Source organism: Rhinolophus sinicus, linkage group LG05 (assembly GCF_036562045.2).
Source record: "Rhinolophus sinicus isolate RSC01 linkage group LG05, ASM3656204v1, whole genome shotgun sequence".
NCBI lineage: Eukaryota > Metazoa > Chordata > Mammalia > Chiroptera > Rhinolophidae > Rhinolophus > Rhinolophus sinicus.
The window spans coordinates 171634130-171661746 of record NC_133755.1 but is presented as its reverse complement, the minus strand read 5'-3'; the positions used below and the strand labels follow the sequence as shown (position 1 = coordinate 171661746).

Genomic DNA, 27617 nt, shown 5'->3' with positions numbered 1-27617 from the left:
GAATTCAATTCCTTGAGTCATAAGGAGCTAGGCAACATGAAAAGGAAATTGAAACAGTAAGTTATAGCTACAGAATTTCTCGATCTCTTTTCTCTCTCTTTTAGCCTATTAGTCATTCTTTGGAACTTACTCAAAACTAAAGTTAACTTTAATTTCTATAGCAGTGAAAGCATAAATAATTACATCTATTTTACGTTACTATTATGGAGGAGTTTTTAAAAGAAGACATCACAAGTTTTTTAATAGCCCGTCGTCTAAATTTGGAGCTCAGATATATTCAAATTAAAGCAATAGATAGTATAGATGTTACGGGTTTTACTGATTACGAAAAATGTATGAATTCAGGGAAGAGAAGGCCATAGTGAAGTTAAGAAATGATTAATGGAAGACTGGTTTAAATTGAGTTTTGGCGAAATTTCTCAAGCAGCTAATCTGAGCAAAGCACTGTGCTAAGTATTGTAAAAATAAATTTTAAAAAATTAATGGGAACATGAGGATTTTGTGGCCTCATGGGTGATGACAATTGTGTATTAATAGATAACACATTAGCAGTCAGGGTAGGAAGATCCTTATGATAAAGGAAACTAGTTTTGCAGGAGCCAGGGTGAATTCAGATGTGGAATTGTGTCTCTTGAAGGCTTGAGATGCAGTGGAACTCCACAAGAAAAGTCTGAGTACCAATTGCACGTGCTACCTGGAACTCAGATACGAGGCCATGCTAGAACAGCAGTTCTGGGGTTCTTTTGCTCTGTGGAAGCCATGCCCATGCTTAAGATCTTCCAAGGAAGAGGTGCATACCAAGAAAAGAAGGGATCTGAAGTCAGGATATTACGTGCAGGGTGGGTGAGCGGAGAGGGCAGGCAGTTAGGTGGTTAGAAGATGGCACACTCACCAGGTAAAGAGCTGAGGCTTGGACTGGGTTGATATGGGGAGAATGGGGACAAACTGAGAATAAGACCTGGATGAGAACATCCTCCTTTCCAGCCGGACAATGTTCACAGTTTGTCCCCAGGGGTTTCAATGTCTGACTGGCACTGTCCTCAATTATGAGCCTTCAGTATATCCAATTGTAACCCTCATTCCCACTCCAGGCTTCTTAAAGGCTTTCTTCCTTTAGACTCTGTTTTCCTTCTCTTGCTCTACTCTCTCAGAATTGTAATTAATGTTCCCATGCACCAGGCTCTCTGAATAATAGCAAATATTTTATATTACCTTTATTTCCTGAAACAGAACGTTTTGGACTCAGTCAGCGATGGGCAAAGCAAGCTTGATGCTGTAACTCAAGAAGGACAAACTTTGTATGCACATTTGTCTAAACAGATTGTCAGTAGCATTCAGGAACAAATTACAAAAGCTAATGAAGAGTTTCAAGCATTTCTGAAACAATGCCTTAAAGACAAACAGGCTCTTCAAGACTGTGCTTTAGAACTTGGGAGGTAGGTTATTTTGATATGGGTCGATTTCATCATGCACGGAATATGTTTTCAAAGACCGAGAGAAAAGAGCCATTGTGAATAAACGAATAATCTTTGAAAGTGTGAGTTTAAAGTATAATAAGCTTTGACTTTAAGTACCGGTTCATACGAGGACAATGATTGATTGCTTGGACCCTGATGATATCATTTTACTGTATTTTCTACATAGAAAAAGAAAGGAATTATATTCACTGCTAGTCATTGTAAATGACATAAATGCATGCTTTTTTTTTTTTTTTTTTTGGTCTATTGAACTAAATCAAGCTATTGGAGCTCTGACACCCAGGTTTTAAGTTATCTAAGTCTTTTCCTTTTGTCTACTTCTGCTGGATCATTTCATGGCAAAAAGCACCTATTGGATACATGTGAATCAAGATTACAATCAGGAAACTATGTCAACATGGCTGACTATCAAATTAGAAAGAGAAAACGAAACTCATTACTAGGAAGGAAAAAGATGTCATTATAACCCAAACAACTCTCTGGTGCTGGAATAATTTGCCTGACTCTTGTCCATATTTCTCAGAGAACTTCCCCGGTTTTCAAAACTTAGAGACCCTGTCCCGTATTCAAATCCCATAGGATGCAAAGGCATAGAGATGACTTTCCCTTTTTCTCCCAGCGCTTCCACAGCCTCACTTATCCATGGGCCCCAATTCGGGGTCTTTGTAGTTTAGACCCAAAGTCAAGTACGTGTTGACATGGGAATCTTGCTGGTAATTACCATCCATGATTGATGACCAGGTAATGAATTCTCCAAGAAAGGGTGATTCTTTTTGGCTTGGATCTCAAGAGAAATTTCCATGACTTGTCATTTTGTTACTGAAATAAGTGAAAATTCACTGGGCTTCTTGTAGAGTTTTCTTCCATACTTGAAAATTCATGCGCTCTTAAAATGCCATAGATATTGTGACCTCAGATATTAGAATTTATTTATTACAATGAGCCCATAAGCATTTCTCTAAGGTGTTTTCCTTTACTTTAGCTTTGAGGATCAGCACAGAAAACTGAACTTATGGATCCGTGAAATGGAGGAAAGGTTCAGTACAGAAAACTTAGGAGAGAGTAAACAGCACATTCCTGAGAAGAAAAATGAAGTCCATAAAGTTGAAATGTTTCTGGGAGAACTACTGGCTGCCAGGTACGGTGCTGAAACGGAATGGTCCTTTCCCTCCAAACTAGTTTATGTTTGTCTAGTTGGTTACTTATTGGGTTTGGTTGTTAGTGGGTTGGCTGGTTAGTTGTTGGTAGTTGTGTATGTTTCTATCCTTGAATGTCTAGAATACAAGTGATTGTGCCGTATTTTCGATAGCAATGCGGTATTCTGGAGAGAGCATAGGCATAGAAGGAAGGAGCTGGTCTGCATCCCGTTTCCTCCTTCCTTTGCTCAACAGATTGGACAGGCCACTAATTTCCTATATTTCTTGATATTAGTCTTTAAGCGTTGTGATGGTGATGATGGTGATGATAACAATGATCAGAGGTTATTATAAGGATATGGGTGATTAAAAGATACTCTTCATTTACAAAAATAATGCCGTAGATCCCAATTTCTGTGTAATCTTTATACAAGTACACACCGCCCTCCAGTCCTATTTACAATCTACCTCATCCTCATAATATTCTTAGTGAAAAAGAAGGTGTGACTATTAAGCCCCAACTGTCTTGGAGGTGCCTCTTCTCCACTGGAATATGTGTCTCTTCATTGCTTCCCAACTGAGCAAATGATTCTGGCTTCTTTCCCAGGCCAAGTTCTCTGGCCTGACCTCCAGGGCTTTGCTCCCTAAATTCATGCTCCACCCCTGGCATTTTCAGTTTGCTTCATTGGAACTCTTCCATTGCAAGATGGAACACTTTCCAATTTGACCCACAACTCCGTAACTGTCCTCTTAAGGAGCAGATGCACTCGTGTGTGAAGCTGCAAGGCTAACTGCCGGCCTGCTTAATCAGAGAAATGAGCAACATTGATCAACTGAGTAAAAATTGCCTAATTCAGATTACACTTATCCTGTTTCCTCCAAGTCCTCTGTCTGGTCAGACATGCTGAGTAGTCCTTCTCTTTAAAAACAAACCTGTAAGCGAATGCACAAACAGAACCCACACTGAAAAGTATTGTTGGTGTGCTAGTTTGATGACTATTATAAAATTGCCCTGGAATGGTTTGGTCCCACCTCTGTGAGCTCTTAACATGGGATAAATGTTTTGTTGACTCTATGCCCCCCACCCCCTATGGTGAGTTTCTCAGGGCCAGGGGCCATTGGGTCATTAGCATCTTTATATCACCATTGTCCGCTATAGTGCCACAAAAATAGAAAATATTTGCTGCATTAACAGAAAAACATTATTCTAACAATATAATTTTCTGAAAGTTATACTATACTTTATTTACTTTTAAAACCTTGACTTTTGTCTAGCTACAACATAACATGGCCAGACTTACTTCTTTCTTCCTTCCAAATTTTTTAAATGACTTTACATATTCTTCGTGAACTGTTACTCTCTAATATTCCAGGACCAGATGCTAAGAGTCCTTAAGTGTGTTTGCTCCCAGGTTCCTTCGATCTGGCTGCTTCTGTCACTTGTTTGCTCCTCCCAGTCCTCTATAGTTTTGTTTTTGTTTGTTTGTTGATTTATTCGTTTTTTGTTTTCATCATCATATTTCCAGTACTTCACATATCTTGGGGAGAATCCCCTATATATATATTTTTTAAGTACCCAAGACTTGAGAATTCTTGAATATTTATCATCTATTAAGCAATTCTTCTTGTAACAAGTGATATCTGTTGTCTTGAATTATTATTTAACTCACATTATTGCTTAAGCCACTTTGTTGTCTCACCAGATTACAAGAATAAAAAGTTATTTTAGAGTATATGACATTGTATAAGTGTTACATATCTCACAAAAGCTGTTTAGGATGCTATTTACATAGTCACTGCTCAGAAAAAAGAATTGAGGCATTGAAGGAGACAGACTTCCCATCCTTTTCTTAGTACTCACCACAGTTTGTGTTCAGACATCTGCACCTTCCCTTCTGGTATCCCGGACAATTTCTGATAGATGTGCTGATCTGAATTCAGAACCTGTAAAACAGGATGAAGCCAACCCAGCCACACAGAATTACATTTTCACTTGAGCTGATTAACATAACTCCAACCTGAGATGAGCAAGGAACCTGAGGTATAAGGACACCCTTAATAAGCACTCATAAAATTGCCTTTTTAAAAGATTTTTCTTTGTGTTGTTTTTTTTTTTTTGCATTTTATCTCTGCCAAACATTGTGTTCGGTCCTGGGGACATGAGATGAATGTAATCAAAAGGCTTCTAGAAAGTGAAAGCCTTGTGGATTGAGACAGACAGGCAGGGTGTAGGAGGTGGCAGAGCAATCCAGGGCAGAAGGTACACAGAGGAGACCTGTGCTCTCCACCCTCCCTGGAGTCACCACGATGCTGCCCAGGGATGTGACACCTGCACTGAGCTTGAGGGGCAGCTAGGGAAGAAGTGGGGGTGAGCAGAAGGGTTTTCACAAAGGAGGACCCTCCGCGTGTTTATAAAACAGCAGAGTGTCGGGGAAACTTCAGCGAGCTGTTCATGATGAGGGCATTAACTAGGAATGGAGAGATGCTGGAGAAAGCCTGGAGAGGCAGGCCTGGGCCGTTCTCTGAGGTGAATTCCTGGTAATAATACACTGGGCTTGGATCCAGGCACAGCACGGAGTGAATCATATCCCCAGATGTATGTTGACTACATTTGGGGAAACCTAAGAGAATCGGGTGGCCGGTGCAATCCGGGATCTTCATTTTCAAGGCATGTCAGCTGTGAGCTCTTGTCTGGTTACTGCTCCAATGTCAACAACCATTTGTCACGCCCTCCCCTGAGCTCCAGACTGTCGGAGTTAATTTTTTTTTTTTTTTTTCTGTTTTCTTTAGAGAGTCTCTCGATAAGCTTTCCCAGAGAGGGCAGCTTCTCAGTGAAGAAGGCCACGGTGCTGGGAAAGAAGGGCGCCTGTGCTCCCAGCTGCTCACGAACTACCAGAACTTACTCAGAATGACCAAAGAGAAACTCCGCAGCTGCCAGCTGGCCCTGCAGGAGCACGAAGCGCTGGAGGAAGCCCTGCAGAGCATGTGGTCCTGGGTGAAAGACGCTCAAGATAAACTGTCCTGTGCAGAGAGCACGATTGGAAGCAAAGACATCTTGGAAAAACGGCTGGTGCAAATACAGGTACGCGTGGCACTGGCTAGACACCAACAGTTTCCGAAGACTAATTTCCTGAGATTCACAAGTGTTTGAGTTGGCGCGTGATCATTCCATGGGCCTCCAAATGAGGGTTAGGTGAACAAAATGGAGAAACTGGGCAAAAAGGATTTAGAGTGGTCATTTTCCCCCTTTGTAGAGGAATATTTTTGTTTTAATACTTTTAAAATATTTTCTTTAATTTTATTTAGTAAATATTCAGCAAATGTTATGAAATAAATACCTCCTTTACTCCAAGCACTATGTAAGCTGCTGGGCATGTAAAGATAAAAAATAATCCTTGCTTTCTAGGAGTGCAAATCAGTGGGAAAGACGAACCTGTAAGTTGTTAGTTGCAGTGTGACATGTATGTAGGGGCCGTAATTGAAGCAAACAGAGGTGTGTTGAAAGCGCAAAGGAGACCACCTACACAGACGATAGTCACTGAAGGGAACCTTGAAAGACAAGAATTAGCTAGGCAATGAAAACTAGGGAACTATAGATTTTCAACAAGTGCATCTTCATTTTCAAACTAATTTCTTTCTACTCTGAAACTAAATTTGAGTAGTTACAATGTCTAGGCTAGTGACCCAAAATTTTACAAGAATTTAAATTGGAGTTAATCTTTGACTTCTGGCCTCTCGGATACCTAATATTTAAGTCAAGTATTATATTGCAGTAGGGTCTAGAGTTTGTGGTTGTTGCTGTTCTCATTTTAAGGTAAGGAAGGTATTCCCTACCTTGATTCTCATGGGAAACATAACTGTTTTCAAAAATATCCGAAGGCTTTAATATTTCTCCTGACATATGTTCACTCTTCCTTCGTAGGATATTCTTCTGATGAAAGGTGAAGGGGAAGTTAAGTTGAATATGGCCATCGGCAAAGGGGAACAGGCCTTGAGAAGCAGCACCACAGAAGGCCAGAAGGCGATTCAGGCTCAGCTGCAGACCCTGACGGATGTGTGGGCTAACATCATGAGCTCCTCCATCCGTGCTCAGAGGTACAAAGCGTATTTTTAGTGTTCCTTTGTCTAAATGACACCAGGTGGCTCAGTAAAATGATGGAGCAGTGCTGAGGGTATCCTGTGGTAGAGTTATCAAGCGTATGATGTTAGCTAATTGCATGCATGCCTGTCTTTGTAACGGCAGACTGGTTTTGTTTGTTTGTTTCCTTGGTGTGTGTGTGTGTGTGTGTGTGTGTGTGAGAGAGAGAGAGAGAGAGAGAGAGAGAGAGAGAGAGAGAGATTTACATCTCCCCTAATATCTTTCATGGGATCTTTCACACAACATGAGCTCAGTAAAACACTCCTTTCAATTCATCAAAGCAAGGATATATGGTCTTTAATAACTTGAAAATGTTTTTGCTTTTTAAAGGAACATCAGGGAAATTAAGTTGTTGGCAGCTGTTGAGCTTAAGTATAAATCTTTTTCTCAACCCAAAGTAATAATATCACCCACATTGGGTTGTGGCAATGTGTGGGAGTTTTCGATTATCACAGGGATGGGGGCATCCCATGGAGGCCAAGAGAGCTAACCTCCTTCAGTGCGTGGGACCTTCTCACACATGGAACAGTCAGCCCACCCAAGATGTCTGTTGAGCCCCTGTACAGCCCGTGTAGGGAAGCACGGCACCTGATGAGAATGTAGAGAAGACACTGATTGTTATACCAGGTATCAGTGTTGCTGCTACATTTGTGAGTTGAAGATTTTCATCTCCCTCCCTCTTCTTAGAGCATCCACAAATAATCTGGCTGGCTTGTTGGCCTAATGACCTTCAGTCAGAACAGTATTAAATTACATTCCAGGAGCCATATTCTGAAGGTTAGATCACCAAAAAAGTGTGTGCTCAATATGATCATAATAAATAATAGATAAATAAAAGATTAAAGTTCATCACAGAACAAAACAAAACACGCTGCAATTACCCACTGCAATGTAAACAATGAACCATGGTTTCAACTAAAATTTGGAAGGTGGTTTTATTTTCTTCCTTAATATGGAGCTCACAGAGTGACTGCCAAAGTCAGCAGGACGTTGAATCTTGGTAATAACTCATATCAGTAAAGAAAAAAAAAAATCAGATCTTATGGTTCTATTTTCTATATGACAGACCAAACTTCCCAATGCTGGGCAATAGGCCAGCTTCATAAGTGAGCAGGAATATGGGTGAATATTTTTCAGATGTTGGAATAAAATATGAAATATAAAAAGTAGATTCAAATCTTTGATTCTCCTCTTCAGCAAGACTTTAAAATTGACAACTACATATTGAGCAGTAGCAGTGTTCAAATCGTTGGGCTAAAACAATGAAACAAAACAAAGTATGTTTTGCCCTCTAAGTGCTCAGCAGGGAGGGTAGGGTACATTCCAGAAACTCTCTGACTCAGATGGTGTTACTAAGACACTGTGGGACTGTAGAAGAACACAGGGCCTGGGTGGCTAATGGGGAGGTGAGCTTGATTTGGACTTTCTAGAAAATTCTCTGAGGAAAGGATAAGCCTTCAGGCGTGTATGATGAGCTTTCTATGGATGCAAAAGAGAATTTGAGCAAATGCCAAAAGTACGTTTCCTGCAGATATAACTCCAGGATCATAGGATTTTATGCAAAGGAGGCTAGGAGGGGTTGCTGAAGATGAGTCTAGAACAGTTTGTAACAACAATGAGCTGCAATCTGGAAGGGCCGTGTGTGATGAGTTTGTCCGTGCTAAGTGGGGACAAACAATGGATACCCAGGATATGCAACCCCCAAAGCAGCAGCCAATGATACATATCTGTGGAGAATGTCACACAGAAAATGAAATAAAATCCAGGGATCTAATCAGATGCAGAGAATGTGGATACAGACTAATGTACGAGAAAAGGACAAAAAGATTGGTGGGTTTTGATGCTCAGTAAAACATGAAATTCAGAGGAATATCTTTGTATTCAGATTTGCTGTTAATGTTGTATAGCTTTTGATTGGTGTACTCACCTTTATGAATACAATTATATACACATGATTCATTTTAAAAACCATATTGTATTTAGGTATCTATTAATAGTTTTTATAAAAAAATTATTTTTTGTTCAATTGAAAAAAAAGAATAGTTTGTAAAGCTGAATGCTTTAAAATGTGAAAATGCCAGCCTGGAGAGCCTTTTACTTGACTATCAGGAGAGCTATTTACTTGACTATTATATCTGTGACTATATTTCTTATAAATACATTAAGCATTCATTCCTTCATATATTTAACACTAAACATTTTATATTGTGTGTGTGTATATATATGTGTGTATATAGATAGATAGATGATAGATAGATAGATAGATAGATAGATAGATAGATAGATAGATGATAGATAGATATCCATCCCTAACTGAAAATCAATCGAATGATATTATTTACCCAGGAAGAATACCCTAAATTTTAAATTCCTGTCAAATAATTGCATCTAACTTTAATAAGATAAACTGAGCCCAAGAAAATTAAGAACTGATATACATTGAACAAAATTTAATTGATGCTCCAGTGCTAATTCTTAACAACATAACATATAAATTTGCCTGTTTCTTTAGGACAATTAGCATTTGGAAGACAAATCTCCAGATGCGTATATGCCTGCAATATCTTCCTTAAATTTTGACATAGACTCACTTTCATTTGAAGAGCATGTGTTGTGGGTCAGAGAAGTAGTGTTTCTCCTTGCACTTAAAAGCACTGTTTCACCAATTACAATAGCATTTAATAGGATAGCTTACATGGATGCAATTTCCTCATTTGGTTTTCACTAGAGATGTCAAAATAACTTACTTTTATAATATGTGACATTAATTCTAGCACTTTAGAGTCTGTGATTAGCCAATGGAATGACTACCTAGAGTGGAAAAACCAGTTGGAGCAGTGGATGGAATCAGTGGATCGAAAAGTAGAACATCCCTTGAAACTGCAACCAGGCCTGAAAGAGAAGTTTTCCCTCCTGGACCACTTTCAGTCCATCGTATCTGAGGGAGAAGATCATGCCAGAGCCCTGCACCGCCTCAGCGCTAAATCCAGGGAGCTCTACCAGAAGACCGAGGATGAGTCTTTCAAGGAAACAGCTCAAGAGGAACTGAAAACACAGTTTAATGATATAATGACAGTTGCCAAGGTTAGTGCTTTATATTAAAGAAAAATCTTCAAGGCTCAGGTAAAGAGGACACTATAGGTTGAATTATTGGGGAGTTGGCTGCTCTAAAACTATTTGTACATTTCATGGACAAATTTTATGTAAAGATAATTTCTAACCTATGGATGCCCATGAATTTTTCTCTTTCTGCAATCTTAATTTTTATTTTGGTAATGATTAAGAGCTATGACTCTGGAGTCAAAAGGACCTAAATCTGAGTTCTGGTTTGGAAACTTTTTCGGTGTGTGACTTTGGGCACATTTAACCTCTGTAATCTCTGTAAGTGTCCTTTCCTATAAAATTGTGATAATAATAGTAGCTACATCATGGAACTGTTGTGAGGGTGAAAGGAGCAAATGCATTTAGCATGCTGAGCAGAATGCTTTACAACAAAACCAACACAAATAAATTCTTACATAATAAGAATCATTATTGTCATAATTATTATTAAGTGGATGATTAGTGAGGATGTTATTCAACATTCATTAAGCATAGATTTTTATGCAAAGCTAGACAAAAGTACAATTACAGGAAAATTGGTTGTTTCCTCAAAGTCTTTCAGTCTAAGATTTGATATTTTTAAAGATATTAAACATACAGAAAATCTAAGAGTAAGTATGAAATTTTCTGAAATCATTAAGAGACCCATATCATACTTATTGTCTTATCTGATTTCATATTCTCAATAGCGACTCCTGTTAAAGTAGTTTTTCCTTTATTCACTAGGAGAAAATGAGGAAAGTGGAAGAGATTGTGAAGGACCATCTAATGTATTTAGATGCAGTCCAAGAATTCACAGATTGGCTCCATTCAGCAAAGGAAGAACTTCACCGGTGGTCAGACATGTCTGGAGATTCATCAGCCGCCCAGAAAAAACTGACTAAAATTAAGGTCAGGAAAGAACAGCTATTATAAGCTCAGTATTTCATTGGTTCTTGAGTCTGACATACCTGTGATAAAGATTCTATGGATAAGATTCTGTTACTGAAAATGTTTCTGACCTGTTTTCTATTTGCTGGTGTTTATTACCTTGCACCTCATGATTTCTAAACATAAGCAAGAGGAAAAATAGGAATTGAAAACATTTTATTGGAACGCTGTCCACGTGTGCTTCTGCATGCCAATGTGCTTATTGCTGTCGCGTGACTACAAAATATATACCATCTTGATGGGCTGACAAAACCAATACTGTTTTCCAGCACAGTGAAAAATAAGTCTATATAGTAACTTAGTTAAACATTTTTGAAAGATAACTTAGAAACATACTGCCAGATGTTTTATTCTGCTTTCCTAGCCAATAGTATAACAGCATAATGGAACACAATACTTTAAAGGAAATTAAAATTATCGCCTATAAGGGCAACTTAAAGCATAGACGTTCACACCACTGAGAAAGTTGGAGATCTTAGTGTCTTCTAGTTATTTCGAATTGCTTGAATAGTACATTGCAATAATCCACCCACCATGGGAAATAATAGATTTTTATCTAAAAATTAATGATGAAATCCTCAGTGGTTGTTTTAGATGAGGAAATGTTGGGTGTCAAGAGTGTAACTGAGGTCAAGAATTTGAGACTGAAATTGTGTTCTGATCCCCAGAGATCAGAACGTAAAAATCATAAAAACGATAGTTGATGTTAACTGTAATAACTACATTTTTGAATATTTACTTCTAAGTGCTTATCATATTTAAATCTTACCATGACCACGAGGTCATGAGATCATCACATAAAGGCACTTTTTAAAGTTTTTATTATCTGTGTGCCACTTCAAGATACTTCTTTGACACATTTCTCAGTAATATTTTAATTTATTCATCCATCCATTCATTCCTTTTGCCAGTGCTGTGCATCTGTCAGGGAACTCACCATGTATTAGGGAACGATGGTGCACAAAACGATGTTTATAAAATAATATACTAAGTGTCATGACAGCTCACTAGACTTTTAGAGTTCAGGCATTTGAATAAAAAACGCAGCCCTGCATCCTGCCTCTACTGATTCTTTAGCTGTGTCTTTGGGCAACTCACTTGATGTCCTCAAGCTTCAACTTCTTAATTGTCAAAATAATAATAACCATAGTACCTGCCTCATAAAGTAGTTTTGAGGACTACATTAGATCACACACATCAAACATTTATTATCATGCTTGACACATAGAACACATTCAATGAGAAAATTCAATGGATTTGGTAAATGAGTGATTTAATTGGCTATGGAGCAACAATGTGCGAAAAGTCAAGGGTGATGGTTAAGATGTTACCTAGAGTCAATAAGCCTTTGTCCATCTGCGTAAAACAAGTACAGGCAGAGGAGCTGGATTACAGAGGACGAAAGATGAGGAATTCAGTTGTGAACTGTGGAGTTTGAACTGGCCAGGTAGTGGTATCTAGGAAGCTATTGAATGTTCAAGTCTGAATTTCAGGTTAGGAAGCTGGATTGAAGACACAGAGGTGGACTGATCAGTTTTTGAATCATTTGTAGTTGAAGCCACCAGAGCGAATGACAGCAAGACCTATCTGTAAAGCAGACAGAACAATGGGTACAGGACCAAAACTATCCATATTTAAGGGGCCATAAAAGAGGATTTGAAAGGGAGAGGGAAAAAAGAGAGGAGAAATAGTAACAAGAGGAGGACCAGGAAGGTGGGGTTCTACCAAAGCCCCTGGCGGAGGAGGGGTCACCATCAGAGAAGCAGCAAGGGGCAGTCATTAAGAGGAATCAAAGAATGACCACTGAACTTGGCGGTTAGGCTGTTTGGCAACCACAGATTGCCATTTCCACAGCCAGGAGAGGTGAGAGACCGGATCACAGGGATTTGGAGTAGGGTGGGACAGGAGACAGCAAGGAGGGACTAATGGTTTAAAATCACGATGTTAGGAGATAAGATCATTCCTTTTCAAGGTTGCTGCCTGGGTTGCCAAATGCTCTTTTTTTTGAAATACATTTATAAAATACTTTAAAAATATGTAGGACATGTAGAAGTTGCTGGCAGAAAGAAATTGGAATTTGAGAAGGAAAAAGAGAAGCCTCTCAGAAGTCCAGGGCAGGCCTGACTGGAGGTTGTGTGTGGGTGAAGAGCAGCCATGGAGGAAATAAATAAGCACCTCCTCTACCCTTCAGTGTCATCCCTGCCGAGGATCCCCCGGGGTGACCACCGAGAATAGTCAACTTCAAAGCCAAATATGTATGGGTATGTGTGTACATATGTGGAATGTGCATATCGTATGTTAAAGAATTTACATACAAGACAAGGAAAAAACATGTCAAAGGTATTTCAAAGCACTTTACAATGATGTTGTCCTTATTTAAAATCGGGATGAGTGTAGTCAGTGATCACAAATAATGAAATGCCCCATTTTCATGCCAAAGAAAACTAGGATCGTGCATTAGAGAGTATATTGGAAAACGGAGTTTTGACAGTTAATATTCTCTGAACTCCAAATTGGAAATCACCCATAAAAGCAAATTATAAGCATTTAAATCTAATAGACATAGCTCTTCTTTAAAAGTTTTGATTTTTCTTCATCAAGTCACTGCTTACGCTAGGCACTGATAAATCAGGAAGGTTTTTAGAATCCTGCTGCTGAGGAAAGTGTGAATATGTATATAAAATGCTAACTATTTGGACTATTATTTAACTAAATACTTCTAAATGATCTGTACTAAAATGTGACTCTCTTGTATGTAATGGTATAAGATATATTTGTTTCAAGCTAATCTAATAAAATGTGAACTATATTATATAGAATAGTCAAGATAATTTATGTTTAACATAATTTAGTAAGCATGCTTCATACCCCGATTTTTTCTATACCTATTAATTTGTAATTGATTTATTTTTTGAAGTTTTTTCCTAATAATCATCTTTCCCTAGTATTTAATCCAGGAGTGAAGTCATAATTTTGTATTATTAATAAAATCCTGTCTGGAGCAATAGATTATATAAATATATAAATACCAGATGATAAACTCAGTGAGAGAAATTTCAGTAAAGAAATCTAATGTCAAAGAAATGCTCCTATTTTACCTAATTAGCAACACTTTGTAATTGTATCTTGTCCTTTAGAGTATTTGTGTGTGTTAAGCCAAAAACGTTATAGCTAAATTGTTAAATTTCTAGTGAGCTTTTAAAAAAGTAAAAGTAATAGAAATAAATGAACCCGGTCTAAAGGTTAGTAATGACTTTGAACTTTTGATTAAGCATGTCTGTGAATTATTCATTTTAGTTACTGTAAAGATGTCTACTTAAGGAAGTGAAATATTTGAAATTGAGCGGGGCTTATGCTTTCGTTGTGGCAATTTGGCATGATTCCCAGTAGAATGGAGGTGTGATTGAAAACTACCATCTTGTGGAAGATGGTGAAAAGGGGGTGGAGACCAAGAGGAGAGCACAGCCCTGCCGCAATCCTTGCCCATTTGCCCATAAATTTAGGGAGAACTATGGATTTGCATATTTCTAGGAGGAATACACCACTGGCACTATCAAAACAGTTTCACATATTCAAACAATGCCTGATTTCAGGAAACCTGTTTTGTCTTTTTCAGGATGCTGCGGATTCCTCAGCTTCTTTTGCCACAAGCCTGGGCTCTCGGGATGGCAATTCTCTGTCATTATAACTTAGGGGTGGGCGGGCGCATTGATTCTGGTTCCCTGGGGCACGCTTGCTAAAACTTCATAGCAGGACAGGGTCCCCCTCTGTACACATTTGGAAACTTGCTGTGACTCACCGCCTCCTCGGTTACCATGGTGATATTCCATTACAGGAGCTGATGGATTCCAGAGAGATTGGAGCAAGCCGCCTAAGCAGAGTGGAGTCGCTGGCCCCTGCAGTGAAACAGAACACAACTGCCAGTGGGAGTGAGCTCATGGATACGGAGATGCAGGCCCTGCGTGCGGACTGGAAGCAGTGGGAAGACAGCGTATTCCAAACGCAGACCAGTTTGCAGGCCCTGGTTAGCCAAATGGCCCTGTCGGAGCAGGAGTTCTCAGGCCAAGTGGCCCAACTCGAGCAGGCCCTGGAACAGTTCAGTACCCTTCTGACAACGTGGGCTCAGCAGTTAAGTCTCCTGGAAGGCAAGAACACAGATAAGGAGATAGTGGAATGCTGGCAGAAGGGACGAGTAAGTTGGCTTCCTGTTTTCTATTGGTGGTTATGCTGAAATTTGTGTTTGGTTCTCCTTGGTGCTAAAAAGAATCCTTGCTAACTAAAAAAAAACCACATTTCTTCTCAGAAGAAATAAGTATTTCTAATTAATCTGATCTGTTTCCTTGTCTCATAAATCAAGTTATCAAAAGAAAGACAGAGGAGAGAAGAAGTTATTGTTTACCACAAAAAAAACAGTTATTGTTAGTGGAAGCATTCGACTTTCATTCTTAACGGTGTAAGAGTTTGTAATATTGTATTCAGCCATTCAGTCTGAGCAAAATGGCCTGTGGGTAGAGGCAGGCATAAATAGACCAGAGTCGTAGCTGTTTTCCTGCCAGTGAATTATTTCCAACAATTCAGTGATTGAATTTATAGCTTTGAAAGAAACATTTGGTAATCACAATTAATAGTTTTCACCAGGGTTAATTCGCCTATGTGTAGTTTTGACAGCTGTGCTTGAATTAACCCGTTCACAGAACTCCAATGTCATGCTCATGCGTTGCCTTCGGACATTTTTTTTTTTTTTTTTTAACTAATGGCAGCTCTTTCAGAATGAAAGGAAAAGAAAGCATAAAAGGGGTAGTGAAGAACAGGCAGCAGCTTAAAATTATCTTTCTTTCTTTACTGTTAAATGGTATCTTGGAAAGACTCGGTATTTGCAGTTTAATAATGCTCTGAGTCGTGGATATCCTTAAAAGGAAGTTTTAGTAAACTTCTCTGTTTCTATTTATGTTAGAAACATTTCAAAATAGCTCCAGCCAGTAGGAAAATCTTGTAGTATTTCCAACATTGTCTTGTTTTAAATCACGTATTTGAAACAAATATAGCACACCACAAAAGAACGTTTTATAATCATCTATTTATGCTACTTTATTTATAATGTTTCTAGGTTTTTTTTTGTTTTTTTTTCTGATGCCCAGCCTGTCCTTTAGGCTTAAGCACTAGAATAAAGTGTAGAAAGCGGTTCTGTAAATCTAGGACAAGGAAGATGGTAATTGTTTCATGTGGTCAATATTATTCACTCGGATGTCAAAAAAAAATCAGTTAGAACGTTTTAGTCCTTTTTTTGTTTCCCTTCCTTTCCCTTCCATAAATATGAGTGAATTGTTTCAAAAGAAAGATGTGGTGCTATTTAAATTATATTACTATTCTGAGCTATCATCATTTTTTATATTGATACTATTAGTGAAAATAATAGGAGAGGCCTACAAAAAGGCACATGATAGTGCAAAAGTAAATTGAAGTGTTTAACTGTACTGACAATTCAAAGATGACCCCCTGGCTTAGATCTATTTCCAGATTTGGCTCCAGTGCTAATTCTTTTGATGGCAATATACTACATAACCTCCAAACACTTAGATTTTCTCTTATTCCGAATAATGTTATTTTACCTAAAAGTGGCGATCATGAAAAAAAAAGAAATGGTAATTATTTGACAGGATAAAGGTGTTAGTTAATGCTTTGGTCATGATAATCATTTTGCAATATAGAAATGCACCAAATCAACACGACATATCATATACTTGAAACTCACAACAATGTGTCAATTCTATCTCAATAAAGCTGGGAAATTTAATTTTTTTTTTAAATGGAGATAATTCTTCAATTACAATGAATGCATAGGAAAAGTTTTACAGAATAATGGATTTGCCAGGGTTCTTGTGGCTTGTTTCACTGTTAGGAGAGGCTTGTCATTGATAATCATTATAATCATCAGCCTTCACAAGTGTTTACTTTCTCTTCTGCAATTAAATACCGATACTCAAGAAAAATTTTTAAAAATCTATAAAGAATTTTTAAAAACCTATAATTCAGTATCTATAAATTATGTGAAATCATGTTGCAAAAAATTTTGTTCACTGTGTTTACAAAGCTCCTGTCTCCGAATATGGGCTATTAGTGTGGAAAATTTAGCAATTTTCTTAACCTGCATAACCTCTAAAGAAAAAAAAAATGTGTTCTAGGACTTAACTGAAACAAAAGTATATAACCTGATATTTATATGATGAAAGATTCTAATAATATGCTTTGATTTACGATAAAGTTATAGAATTTTTTTTTTTTTTTTAGTGTAAAATTTTGGTCAAAGCTTTTCATTTTTGATAGCACCTAATTTATAAATATATAAATCTCTGGGGTTTTTTTTAAATTTACTTCTTTAGTACATGATAAGTTTCTTTGGTTCTTAAAATGTTCTACCTTAAATAAAAGATTCAGTATGATGTAAAACAGTAGTTATTAGTTTAACATTTGGCGTTTCAGAGAGAAACTTTCTAAGTATTATTTATGAATTTTGTAAATAAAAAATATTTTAGATACCCCTACCCCCTAACACTAAGCTAAATTAAGAACTTTAAAGCCAAGAGAACACCATCCTTCTTCTCAGTCACAGTCTAGGTGGAAAGACCAACAAGTTCAAAAACAGTGGGAACACTAGACTGCAATGAGTACCAACTAGGTGCTGTGTGTCCTGAAGTGTAAAGTCACTGGGAGCGGGGAAAGAGGGCAGAAAATCCTTAGGGAAGTCATCATCTGAGCTGCGTCTAGAGGTATGGTTACAAATTGACCGGATCTGTGAGGTGGGGGAACAGCCCCAAGATACAAAATTACTGAGGAATGAGAACACACAGAAGAGAAAACTAGAGAAACAGGATTCAAATTGAGAGGATATGGTGCTGTTCTACAAAGAAATGACAAAGATGATGGGGGCTGTAAGAGTCAAGGTGCAGAGGTAACTGCTTAAAAGAGCTATCTAAGACAAGAATAGAGCACACCTCTGTATCTCTTGCTAAAGTGAGACGGGAAATGGGTGAGGCCCAGGGATGCTCAGTTTTCTGATTCAGAACAGTGGGGGAACAGTGGTGCCATTTACTAGCATGAGGAATGCAACACAGACCGGGTTTGTTGAGAGGTGTGGTTTTCCTACAAATCTAGGCCATGTCTTGATAAATATCTCTGGGAATAAAAATAGTAACAGCAACAGCTCTCTGAGTAGTTATTCACCTTCTTGTCCCTCCTCTTTAATTATTTATAATTATTATTATTTTTCACCTTGGTGATACCATTATCTACACAGTCCCATTGAAATATTTGGGAGTCGTTTACCTACCTGCTGATTTCACTTATTAGGCGCTTAGTGTGCAAAGAATTGTGCAAGTATTTGACATCAATGCTCTCATTTGCTTCTTATGACCATCCTTGTGTAATTCAGTGGACCATAGCCTTGATTTCAGAAGTGTACTTGCCAAGGCTCAAGGCTTTATTTTGGATTAAATATTCACAGAATTTTAATTTTTCACATGTCGCTCTTACCCATTTTATTATGAGGTTTTCAAATACAAGAATCATACTTTTAATCATTTTGGTAGTCCCTAAATCCAGCAAAATGAGGGACACATGGCAGACGTTTAGCAAGTATTTGATGACTGTATGAATGAAACTATGACGGGAATGAATTACTACTTAAATCAGACTTGTGGATTATAAGAATTTCTAATGTGAAAGTTAATTGTATATACCACATAAAATCAGTCTCTCTCTCACTCTCTCTCAACCAAAATAAGCATTGTTTTACTTTGAAATGATTTCTCATTATCTTTAAATAACATACATATCTTCTGGTGGCCTAGTCAGACTATTTTTAAAGAATTTAGACTATTTTTTGTTGTTGTTGTTTTCTAATTCTTCTTTAAGTTATTTGACCACTTGATCATTCCACTACTTGGCAACGTTTCCAGCAGGAGTGCCTATCCAAGTCTAGAAAAGGATATAAATTAGTCAAATGCTCATACTTGGCATGGGGTGTCCTGAAAACAGGCCTCATTTGTTTACTGACCCCCTGTGTTGGCTCTTCCCTCACTAATAAGTTATAATATGATTTATGCATGTATAGTATAAAGATGTGGAAATTTCCCAATTTAAATGCTTTCTCCTCTGTCTTGTTATTTCCTAATAGGAAATACTGGAAGCTCTACAAAAAGCAGAGCCTAAAACAGAGGATCTCAAGTGCCAGCTGAATGAACTGTGTCGATTTTCCCGAGATCTGAGTACATACAGTGGGAAAGTTACTGGCTTGATTAAAGAATATAATTGGTAAGCATGGACCTTATTGGTACTCAAACTATTTTCATACAAATAAAAAGCTAGAGGTTTGTTTATTTGAAGATGTGATTTCAATATTAATCTAAATTAATCATTAAATACATTACTAAGTGACAAGTGCCTACTCTAAGAATTGTTGATTCTATCAAACATTATTTTAATCTCCTTTGTCTTTTTTTCTCCCTTCCATTCAATGTTTCAAATCATGGTTTTAGTCTGTGTTTGCAAGCATCCAAAAGCTGTCAGAATAAAGAACAGATTTTACAGCAAAGATTTCGAAGAGCCTTCAAGGATTTCCAGCAGTGGTTGGTTAATGCAAAAATCACTACCGCCAAATGTTTTGATATACCTCAAAATATTAGTGAAGTTTCAACAAGTCTTCAGAAAATACAGGTGAGAGCGTTATTAATTCTAGTAATGGAACTTAAGTGGATTAAAAAGGTTCCTGTAAATCGTTTTATGAGCATATTAAAGTTTAGCTAAAGAACTCAAATTTCAGATAGATCCCTATTTGGGACAACTATTGTATATGAAGACAAACTAGTCCATTCATATAAATGCATGCTATTTTTACATATTAATATGGCGTTAGGAAATAATAAAAGTCCTGACAAGTATTTTGCCTGAGCACTGTAAGCAGAGTTTGTCATTTAATTTTCACAGGAACCATATCATGTGCATAGGATCCTTATTCCCAGTGTGCAGATAGGATAAAAGAATCTTAGTCACTTAATATATAAAATAAAAATTGTTAATTGTTTCTCTGTGATTTTGAGAAATAAGTAGAAAAATCAGTGTATTTTAAAGCACAGAGCATTTTATTATGCCTAATCTTACATTTTTTCTTTTTAGGAATTTTCATCAGAAAGTGAAAACGGACAGCACAAGCTAAACATGATGCTATCTAAAGGAGAACTTCTGAGTACTCTGTTGACCGAAGAGAAAGCGAATGGTATCCAGGCCAAAATTGCAACTGCAAAAGAAGACTGGAAAAATTTTCATTCAAATCTCCACCAGAAGGAATCTACCCTGGAGGTATGATTTAGCCAGCTACGTGGACACATTCTGTGTTGTTTGCTGTTGTTAGTTAAACCACATTTTCAGTATATCCAGGACCCCTCGTCGATGATGCTGGCCATCCCACTCTGCATATAAATGGATAACTTGATTAAGAAAACAGCTCAATGCTAGATATGTGAGCCTCACTGAGGAATTAAGTAGCTTCTTGCATAGTAGGGGCTATTATCATGGACCATTAGGAACCACTGGTTTTACTTTTAAGCATATATCACTTAATCTTTCATTTGAATTCCCTTAATTTTGGAAGTTGTTCTAGGAGAATGAACCGAAATATCCATGTGAGGCTGCAAAATGCTATGGGTGAGAAGGAATATTATAACTAATGCCGATATCAAATCCTCAGTTTATATGAGTTAAGTATGCAAAGAGACAAAGGCTTTATAATTTCTTTTTATTTATTCATTTCAACTTGAGTTGAATTTATTGTAATCATAATGTAATTACTGCCACACCCAAGTGTTTTTTTTCTTTGTGAAATCATCTATTTGTGTATCAACTCTTCTCTTGGAGTAAAATTTAGATGTATGGAGAATTTTTTTTTCCTTTTAAAACAACCCTTCCTGGCAAAATAGATAATTTCATTATGACCATAATTAATGCAGGATGGAAAAAATAATAGAGAATTAATAATAGAAAGCAAAAATGTGTGTTTCCTCAATTCTTTTCTAACCCGAGACCATTGTATTTCTCCTTTGTGATGGTAGCTGTTCTTCCATGGCAGGCATGCTCCGTTTAATAGAGTGATAACCATTGTGCAGTGGCTAGAAATTTACTCTTAACCCTGGAGGGATCATGAGTGCAACGTGATCTGAGGTCTGAAGCATCTGCTATTAAATATAGTGCATCTAGCATTGACAGCAAGATTATCAAGTTCAAGAGATGTCCAGGAGTAGATGGATAGGTCAGGATGCCTGCCTTTCTTTCCTTCCTTCCTTCCTTCCTTCCTTCCTTCCTTCCTTCCTTCCTTCCTTCCTTCCTTCTTTCCTTCCTATTAGTAAAACACATATAATAATGCCTTTTGTGTGCCAGGAATGACGTTAGGAATACAAACGAGTTAGTTTTTTCCCTTTCCTCAGGGAACTCACTTTCTAGAGAGGGAAACTATATAAAGAAATTATTGCAATATCATGCAGGTGTGATCAAGGTACGGTGGTCACTCAAAGAACACAACTAACTCTATTTGGAGAAGTCAAAGTTTTCCAGAGAACTAACATTTTAACTGAAGCTCGGAAGCTAATCATTCTTTCTATTTGCAAAGGCTGATGTGCGTTCAGGTAGAAGGAATTGAATGTGCTGGTCCTGGGTGTACTGAATGCCAACAGTCAGTGGGTGGAGGCTTTGAGAAGTTTAACATCCACAGGGAGTTTGGGGGGAAGAGCAACAAAAATAAGACTGGGGGTGAAGATTAGGGCCAGATAGTGAAGTGTTTCATGTGTTAAGCAAATTGACCTGGACTCTAGACCAGGGTTCCTTATCTGAACCCCCAGAACAGTGTTTGTTTTATCAATTTTCCCAAGGATAGAGCATAACCCACACCATTCTAGATGCATAGGGGAGAGGTTAATTCATACAATGGATGCTTTAGGAGACCAGGGCTTCATTCTCTCTCAAAATCCTGATTGAGAAAGGCTGAGTGAGGAACCTACAAGTCTTTAAGCTGGAGATAAACATGTCAACTGTCTAACCACAGCATAGATTACCATGGCGAATAGTAAGTAGCTGTAAGACCAGAGAAAACTTTCACGAAAGTCCCAGATAAGAGAAGTGAGGGCCTGAATCAAGCAAATGATAATAGAGAATGTAGTGCTAAGGTAAAACATAACAGATTTTGGTAAATAATTTGATGAAGAGCACGAGGAAGAAGGAGAAGTTAGGTTTGAATCCTTAGTTTCTAGTTTGAAAGATGGCATGACGGTGATGCCATTAACTGAGGCATGAATATAGTGGGTGGTTTTGGAGGGGATTGCAAAAATTAATTCAGTTTAATCTGTGTTAAATTTGATGTGTCTGCAAGACATTCAGTGGGTAATGGCCTGGAAAGTAGCGGTTAAAATGAGTGCAAAGCTCAAGAAAGATGGTAGAGCTATAATGACAGTCGGGGTGAACATTTACCAGAGGCGGGCTCTGTTGTAGGCACTTAACACATATTAATGCATTTAATCCTCCTCACCAGTCTCTGAGGTAGGCATTCTCTTATTTCTATTTTGTGGATGAGGACATTAAGGCAAAGGTGGTTAAATAGTCTGTCACGTTCTTACAGCTAGTAAGTGATGGAGATGAGGTTCAAAGCCAGACACTCTGACTTCAACTGTTGTATAAATACATTCTGTAAGTGTAGGCGTTTGTTGGTGGTCACTGAGGTCATGGGAGGAGTAGCTGGGAATCCTGCAGAATGAACATTTAGGGGGAGGCCTACACACCCCGATAGACAGGAAGTAGATGGGGAATGCTGGGGGCTGCTTGACTTAGTATCACGCTGTCTTTCTTCCTGTTCCCCAGGCCCCTTGCTCATACCCTGTGACTTCATTCCTTAGACCAGGAACCTAACTTTTTTGTATTATATTTCTGACTGAACCCATAATACTCTGTTCCTCAGTCCCATCTCTTTGTAGAATTAAATTGTGAATCACGGCCCCCAATTTGCTTTTCAGTGGCCCCACGAGACTCCAGTAGCAAGGAGATGGAAACACCTTGAATTTATTAATTTATTTAGTTATTCAACAAATATTTTTTGAGCACTTCCCATTTGCCATGGACTTTTCTAGGTGCTGGGTATACAGCAGAGAATAAAACAGAACAGAACCCCTGCCCTCATGAAGCTTAAATGTGAGTCGACTACTCCAGGAACATGCTTAGCGTCTTACATTTGGGAAGCACTTTTAAGTTTCCAAAGCTTTCCCATTGCTACCTATCTCCCTAAGAGGTGACGACGGCAGGCCCGACTATCCCCACATTGCAGACAGTGCAGACACCCTGGATGAGATACAGATGGAACCTGGAGCGATTCTCCCTCAGGCTCCTGCCGTCCTTGCCACTTAGATTTTCAAACTCACCTTTGTGGACTTGGTTTTTGACAATACTATCTGAAGCTCTGATTAATTTAAAAGCCTTTAGTTGGTCACATGGTAACATAGATTTCAAATTCACTTTAATCTAGCACTTTTGTAAGTAATAGACAGTGGATATGGACAACTTTGTGCTAAACTGAAATGTCAGCCTAGAAAACTTTATCAAATGCGTTTGAGTGGTTATTCATACCTACAAGGTATCCATGAAAGTAGTTACGACATTCTTGTGTAATAAACACAGACCACGACTTGATATTTCTTGTATCTTTACATATCAGAATACACAAATTATTTATTAAAAATATAGTAAGCATGTAAAACAGATGCTCTTACCTCGTCATTAATCCAAATTGACAAAATGTTTGCTAATATTTATTTATATTCCTGCAAGGTACCATGGTGTGGCCCAGGAAGGGTCAGACACAGGCCCTCTCCCGTCATGGAGTCTATAACCTAGCTGTGGCGATGAGGCAGCCTGCAGCAGATGAAAATCCACAATGCAGCTCAGTCTACGATAAAGTGTATAGTGACTGGTATAAACAACAAACAAGATAGACGTTGAGAAGTGGGTGTGAGCTCTAGGTGGGCTGGATAATTAGGGAAAAGTTCATTTTTTTAAGAAGTAGGTGCCGTACAAAGCTCTTGAAGAATGTTAGAAATTATACAAATGCCAAGGTGGAAGATGGAAAGTTCCAGACATTGGGAACAGGGAAAGAAGGGGAATGTGGGCAATGGGGCCAGACTGAATGCCAGGTGAAGGACTTTGGACCTGCTATTAAAATTTGTGTGTGTCTGTATCTCACACCCTCTAAACCCTCATAGAATCTAAAGATCCAAATGAAGGACTTCGAAGTAAGTGCTGAGCCTATACAGGCCTGGCTGAGTAAAACTGAGAAGACGGTACATGAAAGCAGCAACCGCCTGTATGATCTGCCAGCCAAGAGGAGAGAGCAGCAGAAGCTCCAGGTGATAAGATGCTGGGCCCTCATGGCCACCTCTGTATCCCCAGCTCATATACAATGTGCAATTCAGGTGCCTGGAGTTAGATGATGCTATCCCGAGATACAGTGTACCCTTGCCCTATTTCTGACAGATTCTGTTTCCCAGCTTTCCTTTGAAGTACATTTGTTTCCGTCTTATAGTCTCTACTGTGTGTAGCTTGGAAATAATAAAGCCGTCCGGGGACACCTATGCTCGCCCATGTTGATTTCCGTGTTCTTAGGGCCAAAGCTTCGTCCGCGATGTGCTTTTCCCCAGCCTCTTAATAGTAACGTGCTTGTGCTTTTTCAGTCTGTCCTTGAGGAAATAAACTGCTACGAGCCTCAGCTCAACAGGCTAAAAGAGAAAGCTCAGCAGCTGTGGGAAGGACAAGCTGCCAGCAGGAGCTTTATGCACAGAGTGTCGCAGCTGTCTGCTCAGTATCTAGCGCTAAGCAATTTAACCAAGGTAACGCCTGCCATGTGCTGTGTGTGAGTGTGGTACCAATGTCACAAATCAGGAGTCTCAGTAGGGCTGTGCAGGGTGGCTGGCCTGACAAGCCCAGGTCAGGATAAGGCGTGTAAGTCTATTCCCAGCCTCGTGATCTGAGACCATGGTGTGCACTGTCATCGAAATGTGGCTGTGGGAACAGAGCAAAGAAGCCTTCAAACACTGATCGGACTTCCAATTTCTTCTATTGCACAAAATATCCCCTTTCACATTGAATTGGCATGTTCTCAGGAGCTTTTATTTTGAAGACTCAAAACATAAACACAAGGCAAAATTCAGTGTCAGGTCTAAGGAATCTCAGATTGAATTACTTTAGAAAAATGTGAATTCAAAGCAGCTTAAATTTTAGCGGACTGGATATAATGCATGTCAGGTCATTTTTTTAAGTGTGTCTAAATTCTTTATACTCATTACATAGTCATCAAGGATGTGTTGACTGAGAGATTCAGTTCAGTCAACAGAGCAGAGCTCAAAACTGACAATGATTCATTTAACTAGTTAAATTTCTTTTCTAACAGCTCATACAAAAAGTCAGTGGGATTTTCACTACGACCTTACTTAGGCCATGCAGCTGGTGTGATACAGACCAATCCTGGACTTTGTGGGGCAAGCCTGCTTTGACTTTTATGTGGCTTGTAACATTTGTTCCGTATATTTGTATTTTGCATTTCGGATCTTAGAATGTAGGGAACCTACTGTAGTTTAGTCTCGTCTTTCCATTGGCTTCACCTAGTTCAGTGTAGACTTACCTCTGGTCTGCTCACTTGGGTCCTCAAAGAAACATTGTTGAGACAGTCTCACTACTATAGGTCTTGGAGCAAATAGTCCATTTTTCCTAAGAATAAGTTACTTTTGTTTGTCTTTAGAAATCTGGCACGTATTGAAAATTGGAAGGAATTAAGGACAATTTTCTATTCCTGTATATTCATTTAGCTATCCACAATCAATAGATGTTTGAATGCTTTTAGGGCTGTAAGACACATTCATCAATCTTCACTGTGTTGGAAATGACTTGTAATTAATAAACAAAATCACTTATGGCCCCCAGTTTTAAAATTTAGAGATACTGCAAAATCTCAGATAATTATTTTTTGGAACTCTGGCTAACAGTATAGGTCATGTGGTACAGTTGAGCCAAATGTGTTACGTTAAAGCAAGAAATGACTTTAGTTTCCCAGACAAGGTATAAGGAAGAAATTTGACAGATTCTGAAAAAAAAAGTCATAGTTGTCATAAAGAAGAATAGCAACTAAGTTGAGGGGCAGTAAATTATAATTGCAAATTGTAATTTTTTCTGCTTTGTGACCCAATCATTCTCCTAATTTTACTCTTTAGAAAGAGTTCACACGGCTCACAGGTTAATTGCAGACCTTAGTCATATCTGTGCAGCCTTGGAACCTATGGCCCATCACAGTTACTTGACCCAAATGGTGAGCTTTACAAGTTGTTAGCATCAGGCCGTGAAGTGTCTGTGGAAAACCATGTCTGTCATTTCCAGGAGAAAGTGTCAAGACTGGATAGGATCGTGGCAGAGCATAATCAGTTCTCCCTCGGGATTAAAGACCTGCAAGACTGGATGACAGACGCAATTCACATGCTGGATTCCTACTGCCACCCGACGTCTGATAAAAGTGTGCTGGACAGCAGGATGCTAAAGCTTGAGGTGTGCATTTTAAGGGAAATAGCTCTAACTTACATAATTTTATTTTTCTCAAAATTTCTCAAGTCTCCATCTGCCTGGTGTTTGTCAACCTGTCTCCACAGGAAATCATTGATGGCTCTGTTTGTGTAAGGTGGGCATGCCTAAGCATCCCTGAATCGTTTGGAACACCTAAATGCTTTGTAAAAAATAAAATAATCACCCAAATATGATTGCTTGCTTGATAGCTGGTTAAGAGGCTAGTTTCAGATCACATCACTGACACATTTATTCTGAGAAAATATTTCAATGCAACATTTTATGGGGAAGAATGTTTTGCGTCATGTTCAATCCACTTGCCTGCCTATTGTCATGTAGTCAGTTCTTCTCCCATCCTGAGATGTTAGTTCTATTTTCCATTTCTGGTAAAATAATGCTTCTGCATTCATTCATCTCTCATTCATTTACTAGATGTGTTCTAGGAGATTGTCACTCTGTCTTGATACCAGGAATTCAAAAATGAATACACTATGGTCAGTCTTTGTCCTCCGAGATTTCATTCTGAGGCTGGAGGTTGAAACACAGAGGCCCATAGGAGCAGATAGGGTTAGACTTTCGGTGTTTTAGGCACACAGAGTGGAGCCATGCCGGAGGGTTGGGGTTGAGAGTTGGAGGGGGTTTCTCAGAACCTGATACCTAAACCGAGATTTGAGAATGGTGTCACATGAGCAAAAGCCAGAGTAAACTAATAGCAGGGTGTGTGAGAAATTGCCAGTGGTCCCTTCTTGCCGCAGCCAAGACGAGTGGCAGTGAATGGCTGAAGCCAGATCTGCAGAGGTTGGCCAGGTCCAGATTAGGGAGAGACATGAAGCTGTGCCTTTTTGGGGGCACCACCAGTTTATGACTTTGATTCAAATGTCCTTCGTATACAAAAAAGATGAGTGCTTATAAAGAACTTGAAATATATAAATTATTCTATAAAATAAATTATATTTCTTTCAGTTTGTTAGGCTCGAGGCCTTAACATTTGTAAAGTTCTCCATTCTGTGAACTTGAGACTTGATGAATTCTACAGTAGTTTATTTTTCTCTTATTAAACACCAGTAAAATAAAATGTCAGTGGAAGGAAGGGATTATTCAGAGAAGGATGGAGACCTGCAAATCCAAGGCCACTTAGAGACCCAGGGGTGACTGATGATTGTTTACTGGCACTTAGCCACACGGGACTCCCCCACTCTC

At 38.5% G+C, this 27617-nt stretch overlaps 1 protein-coding gene and 1 pseudogene across 1 annotated transcript in view; both read left to right on the top strand.

The window, feature by feature from the left end:
- The window catches only part of SYNE1 (spectrin repeat containing nuclear envelope protein 1), a 390131-nt gene that overhangs the window by 189348 nt on the left and 173166 nt on the right, over nt 1–27617 (top strand). The window contains exons 50-62 of the mRNA XM_074333963.1: nt 1231–1436; nt 2461–2616; nt 5405–5696; nt 6537–6709; nt 9527–9836; nt 10581–10745; nt 14620–14976; nt 18958–19094; nt 19319–19496; nt 19956–20138; nt 24074–24217; nt 24542–24697; nt 26238–26402. Of these exons, the coding sequence (XP_074190064.1) occupies nt 1231–1436; nt 2461–2616; nt 5405–5696; nt 6537–6709; nt 9527–9836; nt 10581–10745; nt 14620–14976; nt 18958–19094; nt 19319–19496; nt 19956–20138; nt 24074–24217; nt 24542–24697; nt 26238–26402 (2622 nt within the window). The remainder of the gene's footprint in view (nt 1–1230; nt 1437–2460; nt 2617–5404; nt 5697–6536; nt 6710–9526; nt 9837–10580; nt 10746–14619; nt 14977–18957; nt 19095–19318; nt 19497–19955; nt 20139–24073; nt 24218–24541; nt 24698–26237; nt 26403–27617) is intronic.
- On the top strand, nt 8097–8774 carry LOC141571915 (DNA-directed RNA polymerases I, II, and III subunit RPABC4 pseudogene; annotated as a pseudogene).